This window comes from Conger conger, chromosome 5 (assembly GCF_963514075.1).
Source record: "Conger conger chromosome 5, fConCon1.1, whole genome shotgun sequence".
Lineage (NCBI taxonomy): Eukaryota > Metazoa > Chordata > Actinopteri > Anguilliformes > Congridae > Conger > Conger conger.
Window position 1 is genome coordinate 13,307,734 of NC_083764.1, and position 20,519 is coordinate 13,328,252.

Below are 20,519 nucleotides of genomic sequence, written 5' to 3' on the forward strand. Positions count from 1 at the left end.
TCACGGGAGAGATGAGAGCGGAGCAGGACAGATGTGCCTGGCGACAAGACTAACTGTCACTAAAGCTTGTTACACGGTCTGCTGACTGACCGTCGTGTGGTTGACCTGGAAATACCTTAAGCTCTCACTGTCAGAGAGGCAAAAAACTAAATGGAAAAATAAAAGAACCCACTAGCCATGTAGTGATGCAAAAAGTCATCAGAACAACATTTCTACTTACTGCAGTACTCTTGTCTAAGCCTAAGCCACATACCTTTCAGATCCGAGAGTGAGGAGTCTTCATTGACTGCAGTTGTCGATTGGAAGGGGGTATGGGACACTAGGATCCTGCAAGGCTTCTGCTGTGCAGTCTGCCAAAGGCCACCTCTGAGTATCCAATGAAAAACGGGCAGGATTTTACTTCAAAGTCTGCTTGCTTTGACATTTAATGTCTATATTTAACTCCAGCATGTTATTGATTTTTAAGAATTCAAAAAAATTCACTTATGTATCCTGCCAAGTACTTTCCCAGGGTTTTACTGTATTTCTGCATGAAAACCAGGCTGCCTTTTTAAGTCAGAGCATGCTGTGTCTACAGCCCGTGGGGATACAGTTAAGACTTTTTGAAACTGCGCTTTCACATGATTTCACTGCCTGGAGAGGAGCATGTGACCTTCACCTGGTTAAGGCTGGTTGGCTGGTTGGTGAGCAGGGGATTATGGGACCTCATCGCTCTTGCAAGAAATTTAGAGAAATGGAGCAGTGTATTCTCCCCCGGCCTTCCCTTCCATCCTGGGACCGAGTTCAGTCAGGACTAAAGACGAGAAGTCAAAGTCTCAAACTTTCAGCTTCTCTTTTTCTGGTCCTCGGAATTGCAGGGTAACTGCAGGGGTTCTTCTCAAGTCTACTGAGTCTGTAAAATGGAGTCCACTTCTGCACTTCAAAGAACGACTCAATCCATGCACGCCACTATGCAGTCTGAAGGGTTATAGTAGGTTTGTGCTGAATGATGTAATTCAGGTGCATGGACTGTTAAAACATACACACATACTATATATATATATATATATATATATATATATATATACATTTAATGTGCTGCTAGGCCCCTGACCCAATTCTTCCTCATCGCTGTTCTGCCCCCACCTCAACTCTGCCTCACCTGCCCTGTCCCCCCACTCTCCCACCTCTGCATTATGCATGTGAGGCAGCCATTTTAAGCATGGTATGGAGAGCATAGTACACATTGTGCCATTCAGCTCCCAGGCTGACCCAGTTATACAGCACCCAGATATACGGGCGTGTCAGCTGATGCACTGGAGCTCAGTAGTGTCTGAAGCAGAGGACCGAAGATCCACAGCTCTTTTCCCGGAAATTGTGATATGTATTTCTGCTGAGATCCATAGAGAATTGGGCTTAAAATACCATGGTCGTTTTGTGCTGTAGATTATGAATGTGGGTTAAAGGAAACAGAGGTAGACAGAATTAAACCAGCCTTCACCTGATTCCTCCCTCTCCTTGACTTTCAGCTCTGAATTGGCAGAGGTGGCCAGGTTGTGCAGCACAGCAGGTTCCAGTTTATGAAAGGAAAGGATATGCTTGCCAGAATAAATACTGAAATACTGAAATGGCCATGAAAACAGCAAAACAGTATTTTGTACACTGAAAAACATCATCAACTTCAAGATATGCTGTAAAGAAATGAAAGGAATTGAGCAGGTGTTGTTAAAGGCAGAAGGGGGGGATTGAAAATATTCTGGGTAAAGGTAAATTTCTAATCAAATATGGGGTACAGAAGTGATATTACTTCCATTTGAGATCAGAATGCTGAGGTAAGGACTAGCCAGAACTTTTTGCCAGAATCTGTTTGATTTCTTTGAGTGTTTTGGTTCACATAAGTGCCACAAATTCCCATTCTTCATTTTTATTTTCACAGCCACTATGAGTCACAGCAATAGCAATAACGTGGCAGTGCCTGTCTCCAGCTTTTCACAGAGCATGCAACCTGGCCAGCCGTAACTCGGGCAACAATAGCAATAAAAACGCCAGGCGCGATTATCCCTCTGTGACTGCGTCAGTGTTGCCACTCGCACTGCTTGTCTCGCGAGTCTGACATGAAATACGTTTTGACTGTAAAAAACGTCCGAACGGATTTGAGCTCACCCAGCGCTTTTGCCGCATGCGCTGTGCGTCGCGGTACAGTATGGCCTCGGAATATTAAAAAAGGAAAGACGAGCTGCTCGTAAAAGGGGTCATGGAATACAATGCTGGCGGATAAATGTGATTGCGCTGCATTTGCTGGCTCTGGCCTGAACATTTAACCAATTTCAGCAGCTTCCGGCAGTAACTGAATTCTGGGTCATTCACGATCTCTTTCTCAAGAGCGTTCAGTCAGGCCAGGCAAAACAGGGCCAAAACAAGGTGTCAGAATGAACTTTTCTGATTGAAACGGCAAAGATTAAACTTTGATATGTAGGCCTATTGCTGATATAAATTAAGTGCTGGTATTCACCTTTAATGAAATTCAGAATTCAAGTACAATGGGAAAAAAAAGGCTAAACACAATTAAATTTGATAAAATAAATTCAGGTTTTTCCCCCCTTTCCAGTCTAGTACATTCAGATGTAATGAAAATAAACTAATCAAAGTTTTATGTGTTTGTAAGCATTTGTTCATAAGTTTTGTTTGTAAGTTATACAGAAATGTTCAGTGTAAAATTTCTTTCAGAGAATGTCCCCTGTCAAATATTCAAAATATATTGTTTTGCTATTATGTAAGCATTGCATTGTGATGTATCTATCTATTCAAGCTACATAGCCTATATTTCAATCAACAAAAAACATTATTATTGTATTAATGTTTTATTCACAAATTGCAATTCTTGCATCATTTCAAAGCATATTTTTCACAAAAGAAATTAAAACATGAACCTTGCAAGGTCCATAACGTACTGTAAACAGTTTGGCAATATGCAGACCTTAAGCTTTTCAGACAATTCACTGTGCACAATGTAACAGTCCATTGAGATTTTATATTGTCGTTTTGTGATCATTGATAAAATCATGTGAATTGTATTGATGCACAGTTTGTGTCCACACCCTCCTACCCAATGCACTGATTTGACTGTTTTCAAAATTCAACCGTTTGTTTAATGAATGGAACAGCATAATATAGAGTAAGTATAGCAGAAAACACAAAACACCTTCTATGAATGGTCCTTCACTATATAAGCCCTTCATAAGCAGAATATAACACATTCATTTCATAAGCATTCGTGAATGCTGATGGCAGTAACCACAAAAAAAGGCATATGGTGAATTGAGTCACCGCTGATGTCATGACTCACAGCACTTTCCTATTTGCAGTTCTCGCCATACTTGTTTATGAATGTGTTTATTAATTACATAAACAGGGTGAAGGATCATTCATTGAAAGTACCAAGCAATGTAGCCACGATACACTCTTAATTGGTGTAATTGTGGTATCACATCGCTTGGATAGACCATGACTGTTGAAGTGTTACGTTTTTCAATGCAAACGGTTTTTTGCATTTGTTCATCAATGAAATTTGCGAATTGCAAAGAAAAAAGAAAACCTGTATTAAATGTGAGTAATTAGTCGGCATGCCATCAGTGGACCAACTGCGAATGCATTGGTCCTGTCTTAAGGTGTGTTCAGCCCCCATGCATTGATGAAGCCTAGCTGTTACAAGCGTAGTCGTCTTCCATACACGAACATGGCCATGAAAGTGTGAGGGTTTATTAGCTATTAAAAACCACCACTCTCTGGCTCTGCCTTTGTTAATCAAACTGATTATTTATCTGTCCGTAACAAGGTTGTGAATGTTATAAGTAGTCCACGATGCATAGGATGAATTGTATTGTTGCTATTAACACCTTTGAATAAACTAGTCCAAAAGAAACACTGTCCAATTAGATCAATAATGTGTATATATACAGCACAGTATATATTGACAAATGGGTGTATTTGAACATTGTCTGTTCATATAGCTAACAAGCAACTTGCTCTGCACACTGGGTGAAATGCATTGTTTGACGATGCATGTGAAATGGACAGAATTGTATGAGTACAAAAAAAGTACAAATTTCATTGTGATTAATTTTGCTTGAATTTCTACTCATTGACTCTCTTTACTGGTTCTATTAAAGAAGGCACTTGCTGTGAAAGTTATCTCAAAATCAGGCTGATTAACGCCAATGGACTGAATCTCAGCTATCAATCAACTTGGGTAAAAAAAGTGATGTTTCCTTCCAACATTTCTTCATGGTGAAGTAAAGTAATGGTACATTTCTGTGGACTATGAATGTACACTGGATACATTTGCCTTTACTCTTACTTTAGTTAGTTCATAAGCCTTGAGACTCTATTCAAACAAATAACAGTGTGATTAGCAGTGTGATTTCACTTTGACGTAAATAATGAACTCCAGCAATTGTCGAATTTTTCATATTCTGCAACATTTCCATTAAATAGAGGAAGCACTATTCTAAAAATGGGCTTCAATGAAGGTAAATACAAATCACACGTTAGATTGAATAGAGACACTATTAATTTCAAGACAAAGCTGAGCAGTAGAATTTACCATTATGATTATTAGTAGAATAAAAACTGTAAACAACATAATGTACATGAGGAGCACATTATTATTATTATTAGTCAGTCAGTCAGTCATTCCTCCTCCAGCAACAGGGTTATTCTACACAGAGAATCTCAGCGCACACACTAGATCCTCTCACTGTGCTGGAACAGGAAACAGCATGTGCTGGAACTTCAAAGTGAGATTATTCCTGTGGCCTACTTTTCATCAGATCGTAAAGCTGTCACATCTGTTTGTGTGTCCTCCAAAAAAAAAAAAATGCTACAAACCAACCAGCCCACAGATATGGATTTTTTTTTTTTACTTACAAAATAAAAAATATTTATGCCACATAATTACGGCCATAATTAAGCCATAATTAGCTTAGAAAACATTTACAGGGATATCTCTTATTTGCTGGATTTTCCTGTTTTAATAATTGACTAACTGATTGTTATGAAAGATGTACATAAACAATACTCCTCCACATTTGACATAGTCTCATTAAGTCATATATTACTGAACAAGTTCAGTGCAGCAGGTACATAGTTTACAATGCAAAACTCTCCACATCAACCTCATTTTCAATACGTAGCATATGCTAAAAGCATGGGCACAGCACCATTATCAAAATGAGGAGCGCATTGAAAAAGAAAGCTGTGTGTAAAATGTGTCAGAAGTTACCGGAAGGCGGTGGAAATATCACCGCCACCGGTTACACAACATCCACAGGACACACAGTCTCGTAAGAATCACTGTTGGTCGTTAAAAAGTGTGAAAGCACACTTTGGCTCCGCTCCTCTTCCACAGCTGTGTTCACAGTGCTTGCTCACACCACTGAAAGAGGTAGCTAGCTCTCGTCACTGGAGGGAGACCTCGCGAATTAGCAGTGTCCCCACTTCCACTGTCTTTTCCCTCATTCCTTTACACACACACACACACACACACACACAGAAACACAAAGCAGCAAGGCGCCTACTGTGGACTGCTGAATTAACACAGTGCAACAACAGAAAGGTCAGTAACATCCATTAGCTGGATATAAAGGAAAATGGTAATACATTTTCATTCGTAATGCATTACACCGTGTACTATTTGTTCAAGTTATGATGGGAGATTTGCCATTAATGCAGCCAGAAAGGCTGATTACTGAGATGCACAAGAAATGCAGACACATCACTGTTCAAACAGATAGTTCATATGTGCCTTTGAAATCAGAAAACGAATATGTTAATATCAGACCCAGAAATAAACCTGGGTTCCATAAAGAAATATTTGTAGGTTAATAGCTAATTTATTTGTTTCCCAAGTGGCAAAATGTTCTAAACCTTGCTGTCATTTGTAGATTAATCTTTTTCTAATGGGATTTTTTTTACTTTTATCCATTCAACAACAAAAATGGAGAAACATTGCACTGGGGCCTTTTGAAGCAAGTAAGCAGATTGGCCGATACAGCCACAAAAACAGACAAAACAAAAAGACACAAATCTATAAATCTATACGTTGTGCCTTTCACTAAATTCACTGCATATAATGGACACTCCATAGATCTTTTAGAATTTACAGTAACAAATAAATAAATGTGTAACTTTACATATATTACATTAGTAAAAATGTTTACTGTTAACATGATAGAGGAAATCTGATATTGCACATATAAAGTACAAATAAAAATGGTTAAGTTTAATGCACTATGATTGTTTATTTTTCCATTTTTATTTAACAGGCTGAATTTAAATGAAACGGATTTTATATGTTACGCATTTTGCATATTTGCAGGACTTCACTGGGTATGTGAAATCTTTTCCCTCCCCAAAATGACTATATTATTAAAACAACATTGAAGCTTAGCACTGAACTTGACAACACCAAACACAACACAAAAGCTGTGTGCAAAGGAATGGGGTTTACAGACTCTGAAATCCACGGCAGCTCAACCTGTCTCGGAAAACGTAAAAAATAAATAAAAATAAAAAATAAAAACTGTCAGTCCTTTCCTTCATTCCCTGATTGACCTGCGCTTGCAGTGAAGCCCTTGTAATATCCGAGTGTTCCAGCCAGGTCACCGCTACGGATCACCCAGAGCTGGTGAGGCCTACAGTGCAAAAATCAACCTGGTAAGGGCGGGGAAATCCTGGGGTTCTAGTTCCCCGGGGGTCTGGGTTTCTCTTCCATCGCCGGGGGTCTTTCTGCCTGGCTCACGTGGGGGGGCGCAGGAGAGAAGGGGTTAATGGGGAACTGGCCCCTCTTCCCACGCACAAGCACGCATTGCATGTACGGCATCTTTTTCCCTGTGAAGTACAATACATATATCATACATCCATTCGACATTTGTGCTAGCGAGTGTCTTTTTGAGTGTGCCTGTTTGCGCGAGTGTCTTTTTGAGTGTGCCTGTTTGCGCGAGTGTCTTTTTGAGTGTGCCTGTTTGCGCGAGTGTCTTTTTGAGTGTGCCTGTTTGCGCGAGTGTGTTCACCGCTGTCTCCGCTACAGAGTGTTCCCGTGTGTCCAAAGCGTGATCCAGCGAGAGAAGATTTGATGAACCCTACCTTTCTTTTCTGCATCCATGTGTCCAGTCACGTTGTCTTGTTGATGAGAAAGGTGGTGATAGAGAAAGAGAGTGAGAGAGAGAGAGAGAGAGAAAATATAGATAGATTTTTAAGGCACAGGGATTCATTCTCCTGATCTCATTTAAGCTGAATGATGTCTTCACTATTTTTTAAAATCATTTGGAACATCTCTCCAGAGTGGCTCCTGCTGTGACAGAGATAATGCATTCTTTCATTTACAGGCAGGCCCTCTGAACTGGCCTGCAGGGAGCAGGATATGTGTTCGGCTGACAGGAGGGAAGCAATCAGTCTCCTGGGTTAGGCTGCACATCAGCGATAATAGTGCAGACTACATCTCCAGAGAACAACAAGACCGCAAGTTTTAATAAGCAAAACACATGAAAAGTAATATGACAATCTCACTAGTTTCCCAAGACAAAGCTAACAAAACCTAGAGATTTCTGTAGGATACTAAACATGACAAACTCTCTCAACTATCTGAGATTGTACATTGCAGAGAAACTAACCGATACATAATTACTGGAGTCGCATAAAAATATGACAATCTCACTAGTTTCCAAAAACCAATGTAACCAAAACTAGATATTTCTATAGAAAACTAAACAGGCCTGACTTTAAACAAAGTCTCTCAACTATCTGAGATTACGCACTGTATAGAAAATAACCAATACATAATTACCTGGAGTCCGTATAAATTGTATGAATCAGACTGTGTTTTCCCTATGAGATAAATATATTGAGACATTAATCAAATAGCCTATCAGCACCTGTCCAGCGACACATTTTCAGGAGGGTTATTGACTAAGGGAGGCCTGTAAATGTAATAAGATTGAGAAAATGACAGGATGCGGAAGGGAATAAGCAATATGCGCTGACAGAACCTCAATCGGACAGAAGGTCATTATGGTCTCATTGGAATTATGAGTGAGACAGGAAGGAACATGCTGTACAAAGGGATGAGAAGTAAAGAACACGATCAGTCATCTTCCAGGTTACAGTTACAACCAAAAAAGCAAAAAGATAAATAACTGTTTAACGTGCTTGGACGACAAGGATGATCTTACCGTTAAATAATGAAATAATTTATCATTAAAGAACAATAAATAATATTGTGATATTTACAGTAATAGTGCTTAAAACCCCTTACCCTCAGCCCCCTAGTGGGTTTGGACTCAATTCAGAATAATAAATCGGACAGAAACGCCACATATTAGCTTTAAAAAAGTGAAATTTCAATGTGAAAATGTGTTTTTCCTCAAGAAACCCTTTGACAGCGTTTAGAAAAATGTTTTTCTAGTGGTGAGAAAGCTGTTGGAGATTTCCTGGAACCCATAATTTTGTTCGTGCCTGATGTGGATTTGGAGAAATAAACAGTAAAACAAGTAAATGAATAGCCATTTTTAGTTTTTTAAATTTTTAAGTCAATTCTGTGTACCATGAATAATTCCTCTCATTTTGTATTGCATAGGTTTTGATACTTGTCTTGATGTTACACCCATTCCCTTAAAATACCGCCATCATCCATCAGCCACACACTGTTTAGTCAGTGCAAGCGGGGAACAAAAATCGCATTGGAAAGGGTTAAAACTCTGAAAAAGATACTGCTTTTTAATAACACATCAAAGTGGCAAGGTACCGGGCAGTCACATATGAGCCACAACGTTTTTCAGTAAACTCCATCCCTCAAACTCCACTTCCTGTTTATAAACGCGGTGCGGCCTTCATACGGACAGTTTTAATTTAAATGCCCTTCAGCTGCAAACCCCCCCGTTGTCTGATACGATGGGGCTTCGTGGCACGTCTCTGCGTGGCATCGAGCCGCCAGGCCGATATCGCCGAGCGCTCGTATTACCGCCGATTTACTTTACCGGCCACCGCTGTCTGCTGAGACGCTGGTCTGTCACGGTGACATTTGCACAGGAAGTGATTGCGTTTCACACACGAGTGACCTTTAAGTCACTGGGTTATCCGTGCCCGATCTCTCTGGGCTCAAGGGGATGAGGGGGAGACAAAAAGCAGTTCTGACACTGACCGTGTGCTGTCACATACAGTATTTTAGAACTCGCTCAACCTCACTCAAGGCTCACTCAAGCTCTCTCTATAAAACATACGCTTTAATAAAACAACATTTTTAAATGCTGCATGAGTTTTCCTCGTGTATATGTAATACATTTTCACAGAAAGTGTTAGGCTTATCAAGGTCAAAACACCTCAGAGCTAGTATTTCGGATTAACCCTGACCTTGCTTTTGGTTATTTCCTTGTGCCAGAAAGGCTGCAATGCATGACATGTAGTATTTTGACAGTTGACATAGACGGACTAGAATGAAGATTCTGGAAAAAAGCACAGTGTTTGCTCCTTAATCCTGACACTGCCTATCTAAGATGATCTACACCTGAAATGTGTGTATCAACAAATGTATATCATTTGATGAATCATGAGAGATTGACCGAGAAATATTCCCGACAAAGAAATGTGCACAAGAACATACAATAAATATGTCTGTTAGCCCTATATAGCAACACCCTTTTTCAAAAATACATTCTATGTCTCATTTGAGTGTGAAAATCTGTGAAAAATGCATGGTATATTTACATATGATATACAGTATATTATAAATATGTTGATTAGCCCAGTAGCAATAAAAGAATGTCTTATAAAAAACAGCATTTTGTCAATAAGTGCAACATTCAAAAATGCATTCTATGTTGCATTCGAGTGTGAAAATCCCCATGGTTTATTTACAGAATACAAACAGCTCAACTAAATGATGATATAGACCTTTGAAGGCAGGCCTTCAGGATAGAAATCAAAATGTGTTGTGATACAAGCCACTCAGGAAGTGAGGAGTGATGGGGAGGAAGCAGGCAGGGGGCTAGGCGGCAGTACTGAGCCTCCACTGGTTTGCTCAACTAAATTTACAGCCAAAATCTTTCATTTTCAATTCTCTTCTGTTGCAACTTTGCGGGTGAAATGGTTGAGACATCAGTGACGGAAAGCTATTTGATCAAAGCGAAATAATTACCAAGGTGCTCGCAATACTAATATTTATTATAATGTACAATCATTTGTTATTTACGTAGCTGACTATTTTAGTAACGTACAGTTCATTAGAGGGGACAATCCCCCCTGGGTTAAGGGCCTGGCTAAAGGGCCCAACAGCTGTGCAGATCTTATTGTGGCAACACCAGAGCTTGAACCACCAACTTTCCGGGCCCCAGTTAAGTACCTTAGCCACTAGGCTACAGGTTGCCTACTGCCTTAGTAATGTGCTACTGTACATTGCCTGTAAAACATTCTGAATTGGGCCCCGTAAATTGAGTTGAGCAGTGGAGGAGTCAGGGTACCTCATTCCTGAATGGTGTGAAAGAAGTCTCATTCCTTTCTGTGATCCAGGTCTTTCACATTTTCTACAAGTAAGGATCACTAACATAGGTGACAAGGCAATCAATTCTCCTTTCAGTTACTTCTCAGTCAGCAACTGATGCTAGTTCCCCACAAAAATAATGATACAATTAAGAGCTGAAGCAGAAACATGAACCAACAGACCTTGCAATCATTCAGGAGTGGGCCTGTCTAGCCCTCAGCTAAACGCATTGCTAACGGGCTTGTGCGGTATCCTCAGTGCTGCGTGTTGGCTAGGCAGAGCACCACCGTGTGGTGTTTTATAGACTTGAGATGTTCATTATCAGACCACAGCCTGCTCATCAGAGCCCTGACAGGCTAAACTACTGTTGTAATCTACGGATAACGAGAGATTACTCACTTCCTGGTGTTGGCGGCTTCAGGTCGTTTTCTAGGAACAGAAAAGATAAGAATGACTCAAGAATCGTTGCGCGGTCTGCAGCGTCTAAAACGTTAAAAGCTCCTGCGTCGCCTCACCTTGTTTGTCCTTGTTAGGCGACTCTTCAGCCTCCACAGGCTTACCTGCGAGTCACAAAGAAATAACACGCATCTTTTAAAACCGCGCTAAGACGCTCAACGGCTGTTCGGGTGTACTTTCAAACTAACAGGATCTGACATCACCGTAATTGCGGTGTTATCTTGTGTTCAAGCCTCAGCCTATGAAATTAAAAAGGAGTGCTTTAATAGTTGATGTGTTGCCAGTAAGTGGTTTGAGGTACATAAAACCACTCGGATGAAACAGGGTGTCACTGAAATGCCTGTGTAAAACAAATTATGCACTGTCAGACAAAAAGCAATTTTTTCTGACCCTTTATTTAAAGCTATATCTCTTGACAGCTCCAATTCCTCCACGCCAGTACACATTTTGCCTTGAACGGCAGAATCCATTATGTACAATTCAGTAAACTTTCAAAATATAAAAGCTACAATGATGCCATGTTTCATACGCCCCAGATATAAACTGCAAACCACAACTATGTTGCACATTTTATGCAACGTTAAAAAGAGAATATAATAAAAGATGTAACATCTTCTCAAATGGGTAATTACAAAATTTGACACAGCTCAAGATCTTATTCTGTAATTAGTTTTCTTTTGTTTCGAACTGAAGATGAAAGGTATGAAATACCTGTGTCCGCATCCGTTTTGGTTTCTTGACAAATGCATGAAATAGAGAAAAGAAATTGATTGGCAACACGCAAACACTATTTGTGATTACCAAGAAATGATTGCTAAAATCCAAACACCAAAGACAAAAAACATTTAAACTCCTTGTAAGTTTGACATTCAGTGTACTGGTCATGACTGAATATGCACAAAACCAATATTAATTAGGTTACAAGTGAACATTTTGCCAAATGCTTTATTATGACACAGGTCTTATTCTGGATTCAGTTCCTTTCTCAACTTTTTGGCACAGTTTTCTTTTGTTTAGGACAGAAGATGAAAGATAAGTATGAAATACCTGTGTCTGCAGCCGTTTTGTTTTCTTGAATATACCATGAAATAGAGAAGGGTAATTGATTGGCAACATGCAAACACTATTTTTATCAAAAACGATTTGTAACATTCAAACACTGTTTGCGATGACTGAAAACATGTATACTTCCTGTAATACTTCACTAAAATTTGGACCCATGATTTCCAGATCCTAAATTGATCACAACAACTCAACTTTCAACAGCAACAACAACAAGGTTATTGGGCCAATAATATAAATAATACATGTTATCTATTGCTGTAGAATTAGCTATTAATAGCTGAAAGCACAACAGCCAGCATACTATGTTAGAAGTGCATACAGCCTTTGATGTGTGAGAAATTGCAAGGAAATATGAACCGCTCTAAAACCTCCAAAAGCATGTGTGTGGCTTAGAACATGGCATTCATAGACATTCACTGTACTGGTTATGACTGAATATGGACAAAGCCAATATGAATTATGTTATGAATTAATGTATTTACAGTATATGAATAGAAGAACTCGAGGCAGGAATCAACGACATACTGTTTCCTGGTTTCAGGTTTAAGTCAGGGTGGATCTGTAGCCTTTTCTGCCTTTGATGACTCTACATAAATATTGTAAAAAGTGTATCTATGAACTGCGCCCACACAATTTGAGTACAGAGGGAAAAAAACACAGGAGATTTATAATGTATAAATAGATTTTTTACCAATAATACACATGTGACACCCTTCACTTACTTGCTCCGCGAGATCTAACACGGCGTAATATCTTTGTGGACTGGGTAATTTTCGCTTTCCCTGGAACAGCAGAGTAACGTCAATGCCAATTACAGTTGCATTCAGACACCAAGTCAAAGGGGAGAGACTAGCTGGAGAAACCTGCTTTTCTCAAATGAAATAAAGCAAGAGGAATAACTCTTCAATTCTACAGTGAAATCATGTCTTTATTTTTTCTACCTAGTGCGTTTGCTATTTGGGGTTCAGGCCTGGGTTTTGCCCTTTTTTGCCCTTGTGTTACTTTGTCAAGCATCTATTAACAGCTTTCTGTAAAAAGCGCAATATACTGTAAATAAAATTTACTAGACTTGACTTGAATTTTGATTAAGCAATAGACGTTTGGTCAATATATTTTTTTTCAATAACAAGGAAACATATTTTCTGCTACCTAAACTATAAGCCGTACTCAATACAATATCTATCCTACGCTTAGCATTGTGTAATATACAGTTGCAGTTACAGGAAATGATGATTATAATGGGAATGGGTACGTTCCTTAGTGCTTGTGCATTAATTTAATCTCTTGATGGGAGATGGGAGTAATGCAGAAAACAAGCCTGGAAGCTGCCAGGCAATCGATTGTGTACTACTGTTGGCTTTGGATCATTAATTAAATTGATCCATTTGTTTCAGCAATATTGATTAAAAGTTTTTTTTCCCCTTTCACGCTCTGGTTCCTCTTCAAGCTGTCAATAGAAAATTGGCACGGTTTCCCCATTGTTCATTACCTAAAAGCTACTTACTGAACCTTGGACTGAGCTGTGGGTGACTGTGGCCCACCACCTTAAAGTAGAGCTTTGGAATATTTATGTTTACCCGGAACTATCTTTCTTTAAAGGCCCACACACATCAGTGTTCTCTTCCTGGTTTTAGTAAAACACTTACAAAACTATCATAAAGACCAGTGAAATCCCTAAACCCTCCCCCTCTGCCTCCTGTGGACAGTGCTCTATGTTAATTTAGCAATGTCATCTGATAATTATACAAACAGCACATAAAAATTGTAGTTAGACCCTAAAATATACATACTTCTCCCAAAATTTCAATTGACTTTAAGCAGTATGTAACACAAATTGAAACCTCTAGGTTGATATGAAAAGCTGTGAAATATGAAACATGAAAAACATGCCTGTTAGCCTTTAATATATACTGTCATCAACAAGGTCAGAATATAATATAATAATAATAATATAATAGAACTATTACAAATGTATATGATGCATGCTTGTACGATCTGTGTGTGGAATTGATGCAGAGTTAGAATTATAGAAATATGAGAAAGTCATATAAAAAAGTATGTAGCAAAGCATTAGACCCATAGTTACAGTAACTACTATGGAATAGCTATGAGAAAGGAATTGTTATTCATTACATAAGCAGTTGCGGCTGTTCTTAGTTCAGGGTGAAAATAGGTTAAAGAGACAGCGGGATCTAAGGTTAAAGGTTATGAATAAGCCTGAGGGTGTATACAAAATAAATCTAAAAAGCATTTTTAAACTGATGTTTTTTCCTTTATTTCACAGTACCCGTTATTACATTCATAAAATATGCATAGAGATCATACTCACCATCAGCTGAAGGTTTAACCTCACTTACTGTGACTTCTTTACATGTAAAAAAAAGAAAAGGAAATTGATATAAAGGCATGGAAGAGGATGGAAAATGACCTTGCTTTGATGGATGCATTATACATCAATTCACCCCATTGACAAAAGCAGCACCCTGTAGAGGAACATGGCAGGGAAACAGGCAGACCATAATAAATTGAGCTCCTTTGTCGGTAACTAAATCAAAGGACTGTTCGGTGTGAAAATTGATGTGTTAACACTGTCTGTGTGAAGAATGCGTAAGTGCATTCACATCACATCTGCAGCGAAGCAGCGGTGGAAAGCACAATTAAATATTCCCATCCACGTACCTCAATCCCCTCTGAAAGAACCCAACTATCTCCCCAAACAAAGCCCGCATCTCTACCTTCCATCTTGCCTTCATAATAGCGGGGTCAGCAAACAGAATACATTAATGACTGAAGCCACGCAGCAGTGTGTTCCCAAGGCTGGCCTACAGTGCCTACAGCCTGTACACAATGATGAAACCAGCCAGTACAGAAGACCGACTGCGGCCCATCAGGAGTTAGGCAAAACACACACACAATCCTCCTTTAAGTACTCTAGATCGAGTGACCTGCAAAAATATGCTTTGGTTTTGAAGTTTGGAACTGTAGACAGTGATGCACATTATTTCTGGCTTTCCAGACAGTTTCTTTTTTACATTTCAGCAATTTTAAGTGATTCTTATCCAGAGTGACTAACACAGATTACATTATAACATAAAAGCCATTCATACAGTATAGTATTTATCCTGAAATGGTACAAGTTAAGCACCTATCTTGAAGGCACAATGGCAGCTTCCCAGCAAGAAACTGAATCCACAACCTTTATGTTACAAGCCCACTTCTCTAACATTATACTATAATTGATCAAGTAGAACTAAAAACTAAATATTCTTAAAATAGTTTGAAAGAAAGAAAGTATAAAAATGTTTATTTACCCGAAAGTATTTACCAGACCTGTGTCAGATACAGTTTTGATTTCAAATATCTTTCTATGCTTTACTGAGCTTGTCAGGAGTATTGGACCATATTAAATTCTCTCAAAAAGGGCAAACACCGCCTTCTGGTCCTCTTGATTGGCTCAATCACACCAGGCAAGATCAATTGAGCAAAGAAAAGTATTTAAATCTAAAACAATTATGTACAGTATTTTAACCAGGTCTGGTATTTAAGTCCAGGTTCAGAAAGTAAAGGTCCATCCCAATATTTTGTTCCAGCTGCCTGGATTTGCTAATTAACACAATTCGTCAGCCAATGAAAAACAGCTGAACCTCTTGACCATGTCTGCATGCTTGTAGGCATTTAGTTGCTTCCATATGATTGGCTGATGACATATTTGCATGAACAAGCTGGTGTTCAGGTCTACCTAATAACATGTTCACTGGGTATATATTAATTTTTTACCTGGACAATTTAGCCAAGTGATGAACAATTGTCCGCCATACATATGTGCACAATGCAACTTTGCATAGTATGTACAGAGGAAAATTGAGTCTCTGATTAATTCCTTAAATGTGTATTTGCATGTACCATGCAGACAATCCACAAGGGACGACACAGGGAGGTCACTGGAGAAAAAATGTGATTGCTCTTATCCGCTGAGATGGGGATGAGACGTTCTGTGGACCACAGCAGAACATGTTCTGAATTTAAAAGACAAATGAGTTTGAGCCGACCTTTGAGCCCCTACTATGGCTGGCTGAGTGAAAACACAAACACACAAACACACAAACACACACACACATGCATTCATACTCACACATATTCATGTGTGTGCACACACACACACACATATACTCACACACACACACGCATATGCTCACACACACGCACGCACACATACGATCATACGCACATATGCATACACCTTCTCTCACGCACGCACACACAAAAACATATGTACGCACATAGACATACATGTGCACAAACAAACATACACACACAGATACACTCACACACCCTCTCTCACACAGACAAACATACACTTAAACACATACTTGGTATGCACACAGACATGCACATGCACACACACAAACAAACACATTCACACACATTACATGTAATTTTGCTGACGCTTTAATCCAAAGCACCTTACAGTTGATTAGACCAAGCAGGAGACAATCCTCCACAAGAGCAATGCAGGGTTAAGGGCCTTGCTCAAGGGCCCAATGGCTGTGCAGATCTTAATGTGGCTATACCAGGGATCGAGCCACCGACCTTGCGGGTTCCAGTCATGTACCTTAAACACTATGCTACATACTCACACACACACATACACGCACATATGCTGACACACACATACAGTCATACACACATACGCATACACACGTACACAAACATACACACAAACACATAATTGTACACACATAGGCAGACATGTGTACAAACACACATACACACACACAGACAAACATACACACACATACGTGTAGACACACAGACATGCACATGCACACACACGAGCACACACACAAGCAAACACATCCACACACACGCGCACACACAAAGACTCTCATTTTCGGAGAGAATGATGTGAGACGAGATGGCAGGATGGTTATCTCAACAACCTGTCTATGACACGCAGTATTGACTTGGCCAAGCGATGGTGTGAATCACTCAAGCGTTTATGACATGTCAGACAGTGATTTATGTTTGTGTGCATATACGAGTAGACATAAATGAGTATTTATAGGTTTTAAAAGAACGTGCAGAGTCCTCTGATTATGAGAGCTGTCCTGAGGTCTGTGATCTTCTGTGAGGTTGCTATGGAAACACTGTTTTTGAAAACTGTGAATCATATAGCAGTTATGAGCAACAGGACAAAAACGTGCAACATTGTTAAAGCACAATTTTAAGAAATCTTAATTTGTTTAGTGTGGGCAGTGCTCTGTACTGGTGCAATACTTTTTAAAATCTTTTTGGAATGTTCATCTACTGCATTTTTCAATGGTAAATCAATATGAAAAAATATCCCCCTACCCATATATATAACTAATGTGCACACATTATCTAAGGATGATTATTAAAAATAAATTGCAAAAATACTTCCGTATTTTATGATAAACCATCTATTTGTTCAAAAATGTATTCAAAAAGATAAGCATCCATGTCTGCACTTTGAGGTGTGACTGAAATATATTAATGGGGGGCTTTGGGCACGTTTAACACTTTAGATTTGAATAAATAATTACATTATTGGCATTTGGCAGACGCTCTTATCCAGAGCGACATACAGTTGATTAGACCAAGCAGGAGACAATCCTCCCCTGGAGCAATGCAGGGTTAAGGGCCTTGCTCAAGGGCCCAGCGGCTGTGCGGATCTTATTGTGGCTACATCGGGATTAGAACCCCTGACCTTGCATGTCCCAGTCCTTTACCTTAACCACTTCGCTACAGGCCGCCATAACAATCAGATTTTTTATACTAATACACAGTAAAATGTTTATTGTGAAATCAACTCACACAGAGTACATACAGTATGGTCCCAATTGGACTCATATGTACGGAAGACAACTATATTTGCAGCAAACAGTTACTGTTGAATGATTTAACATTCCATTTAGTTCGCCACCAACATCTTTTTAATACAAATGGATGTGACTTCGGTCAGAGAATGCCAGCTAGCTGATGCATTGCTTACCTGTGTTTTATTTTCACTGGTAAGAACAAATATTTCATTGATTAAAGTGTATTATAATGGGTAAATAATTGTCAAAATTTGTTCTCTCTGCATTTTCCCAATCAGCAGTCATTTTTGTTTGCTGCACACAAACGTTTCAAACTGTAAGCTAACATTAGCTCACGGTCATTCAACAGAAAAAGTTAGCTAAGGTTCACCGTCTTGAACAAAGGTCTGGTCTCCTCCTGCAGAATACACTTCCAGGACAAAGAAGTGCAAAGAATATATTTTGATTTATGACTGTTAAGAAAAACTGAAGGCTCTTGATATTCTGTTTATTGACATTAAATGGAATAACTTTGGACATTCAAACATACCTCACTCTGACTGCTGATGCTGTTCAAGTTGCATGAAAAATATACAGGTCATACATATCAAAATAGATTTTAGAAGCTTATAAGCTGGGAACTGGCAGGGCTAACGGACGGTAAATCAGAAATCGCCTTGGGGAAAATAACACAATGTCCCATATGGTGGGTGTTGTGTGTGCTATGAATCTTAATTTTCACTGATGGATATCTATGTAGTAGATTACAGCCTCCACTTTAGGCTTCCTGACAGCTGAATTTTAAGTTGTCTCATACTGGCTGTATTAATTATGGTGTTGCATTATTATTAAAATTATTGGCATGCCAGAGCATCAGTATTAATCCTGGATTCAATGTGTTTACAGTACCAAAAAAAAAAAAAAAAAAACGATGGGCCAATATATTTAATTAGACAAAATGCTTGAGAGCCATATGTGGTTTTACTGAGCCCTCCAGCAGTGCTAATTCAGAGTCATACAGTATGTAGCATCTCTGTTATTGCCATATATTACCTTGGCCAAACATTTTTTTAAACAATAATGTACAATAGTGTTGCCAAAACAGTATGTAATCATCTGTAATTGTGTTTGTGAATTTCCTTTCTAATCTCAATCATTTGCATCTTTGCATCAAATTATTTGAAGGATTATGCAAGGATTATTATTGATTATTGATTATTGTTTATATATTACACAGTCATTGTCTTACCTTTTTTCTCCACAATTACATCTTCTGTTGGCAAATAAAGCATAAAGTAATGCATCTTATATAATACTATCAAGCGTAATCTACTCAAACAAAATGAAGCATAAAGAATATATTGTTATTGTGTTTAACCATATTGTACAAAGCCTCTCTTGCTAGCATCGATTAGTAGCATTTCTTGATTTTTTATTTTATTTGTTAGATGAAGTGCTTAACAGCACGTCTGATATTTCAGTGGCAGGTTACTTTAAACACTATTCTATTGTGTGCTACTGTATATCCAAACCATGCACAGTAAACTCTTTGATTATAATCTAACAAAATATTTAACAGGACACTGAAATGGAACTGAAGACAGCTGCTAATTTTCTGCTTAATTAATACCTTTCCTAAGAGGGACAAAGTGTTCAATCTCTGTGATATTACCTCACTTTTAGCTGTGTATAGCCAATACACTCAAAAAGAAAGTAGGCCTATAACTTGTGTTTATTGTTTATGAAATGTATGAGAAAGATTGACTTAACGGAAATGAAATAAAGAACTGAAGTGGCGCAGCTGGGACTGTCTGTTCACTGCCAGTTCTTTTCTGAGCCATGGTTGGCTTGGCTTTATCTTTCATCGCTTTTGACTCTCTTGAAAAAAACAATCAATATGGCGCACAATATACTTCCAACACAATTAAGATGAAGACGCAACATGATGGGAATGCACAATTTACGATGCTTGTCTTCACTGGATCGTCAAAGAGAACGTTTTTCTGTTTTGAAACCCTGAATGAATCTAGAAATAAGGACGCAATGTACTGGATATAACGGGAACGACGCACTGTGTGCTAACTTTGCTAATTTGAAGCCGTAAAAGTGATCATTTCATTATTTCCATTCGCTGTAGAGGTGAGTTTGGCCTTCTCTAGTGTACATTATGTTCTGTAAAGAACAGGCTACTAAACGAGAGCCAGATTTATGTAGGGTGCGATGCCATGCCGCATGCTCGCATTATATGAATCTGAATGCATCCAGGCAATATACGCGCAGTTATCACCTTTCTTTACGGGTGCTGGTTCGGGTTTCTCTTCGGACGCCTCAGGCACTGAAAACGTCATAAGGAAGAAACGTATACAACGTGATACAGCAAGCTTTGCCATCCATATTTCAAAGCTAATATCCAGCTAGCAGTAAAGCAGCAGTAGCACACCTTCTTCGACTGGGGCGGTCTTGACCTCCTCCTTGGCAACCTCAGGCTCTGGAATAATAAAAAGAAAACAGATTCAAAATGTATAAATTTTACATTACAATGCTCTCATTACACTTACTTGTGAGCTCGAAGGCAGTTTTATCACCTTGCTTTACGGCTGCAGGCTCAAGTTCCTCTTTTGGAGCCGCTGGCACAGGAACTGATCAGAAATAAGATGTCACAAAAGGAC

At 38.9% G+C, this 20,519-nt stretch overlaps 1 protein-coding gene across 11 annotated transcripts in view; it reads right to left on the reverse strand.

Annotated features, from left to right (window-relative positions):
- Positions 1-2,821: 2,821 nt before the first annotated feature.
- The window catches only part of trdn (triadin), a 77,681-nt gene continuing 59,983 nt past the window's right edge, over positions 2,822-20,519 (reverse strand). For 3 of the 11 annotated variants that reach the window (XM_061243383.1, XM_061243384.1, XM_061243380.1), the window contains 11 exons: positions 20,436-20,489; positions 20,291-20,338; positions 20,138-20,185; positions 19,100-19,123; positions 14,361-14,396; positions 12,014-12,037; positions 11,678-11,701; positions 11,026-11,070; positions 10,910-10,939; positions 7,123-7,158; positions 2,822-6,867 (listed from right to left, as the gene is read on the reverse strand). In XM_061243383.1, the coding sequence (XP_061099367.1) occupies positions 6,719-6,867; positions 7,123-7,158; positions 10,910-10,939; positions 11,026-11,070; positions 11,678-11,701; positions 12,014-12,037; positions 14,361-14,396; positions 19,100-19,123; positions 20,138-20,185; positions 20,291-20,338; positions 20,436-20,489 (518 nt within the window). In that variant the 3' untranslated portion in view covers positions 2,822-6,718. The other 8 variants (XM_061243381.1, XM_061243382.1, XM_061243385.1 and 5 more) reach the window with 8 other exon arrangements.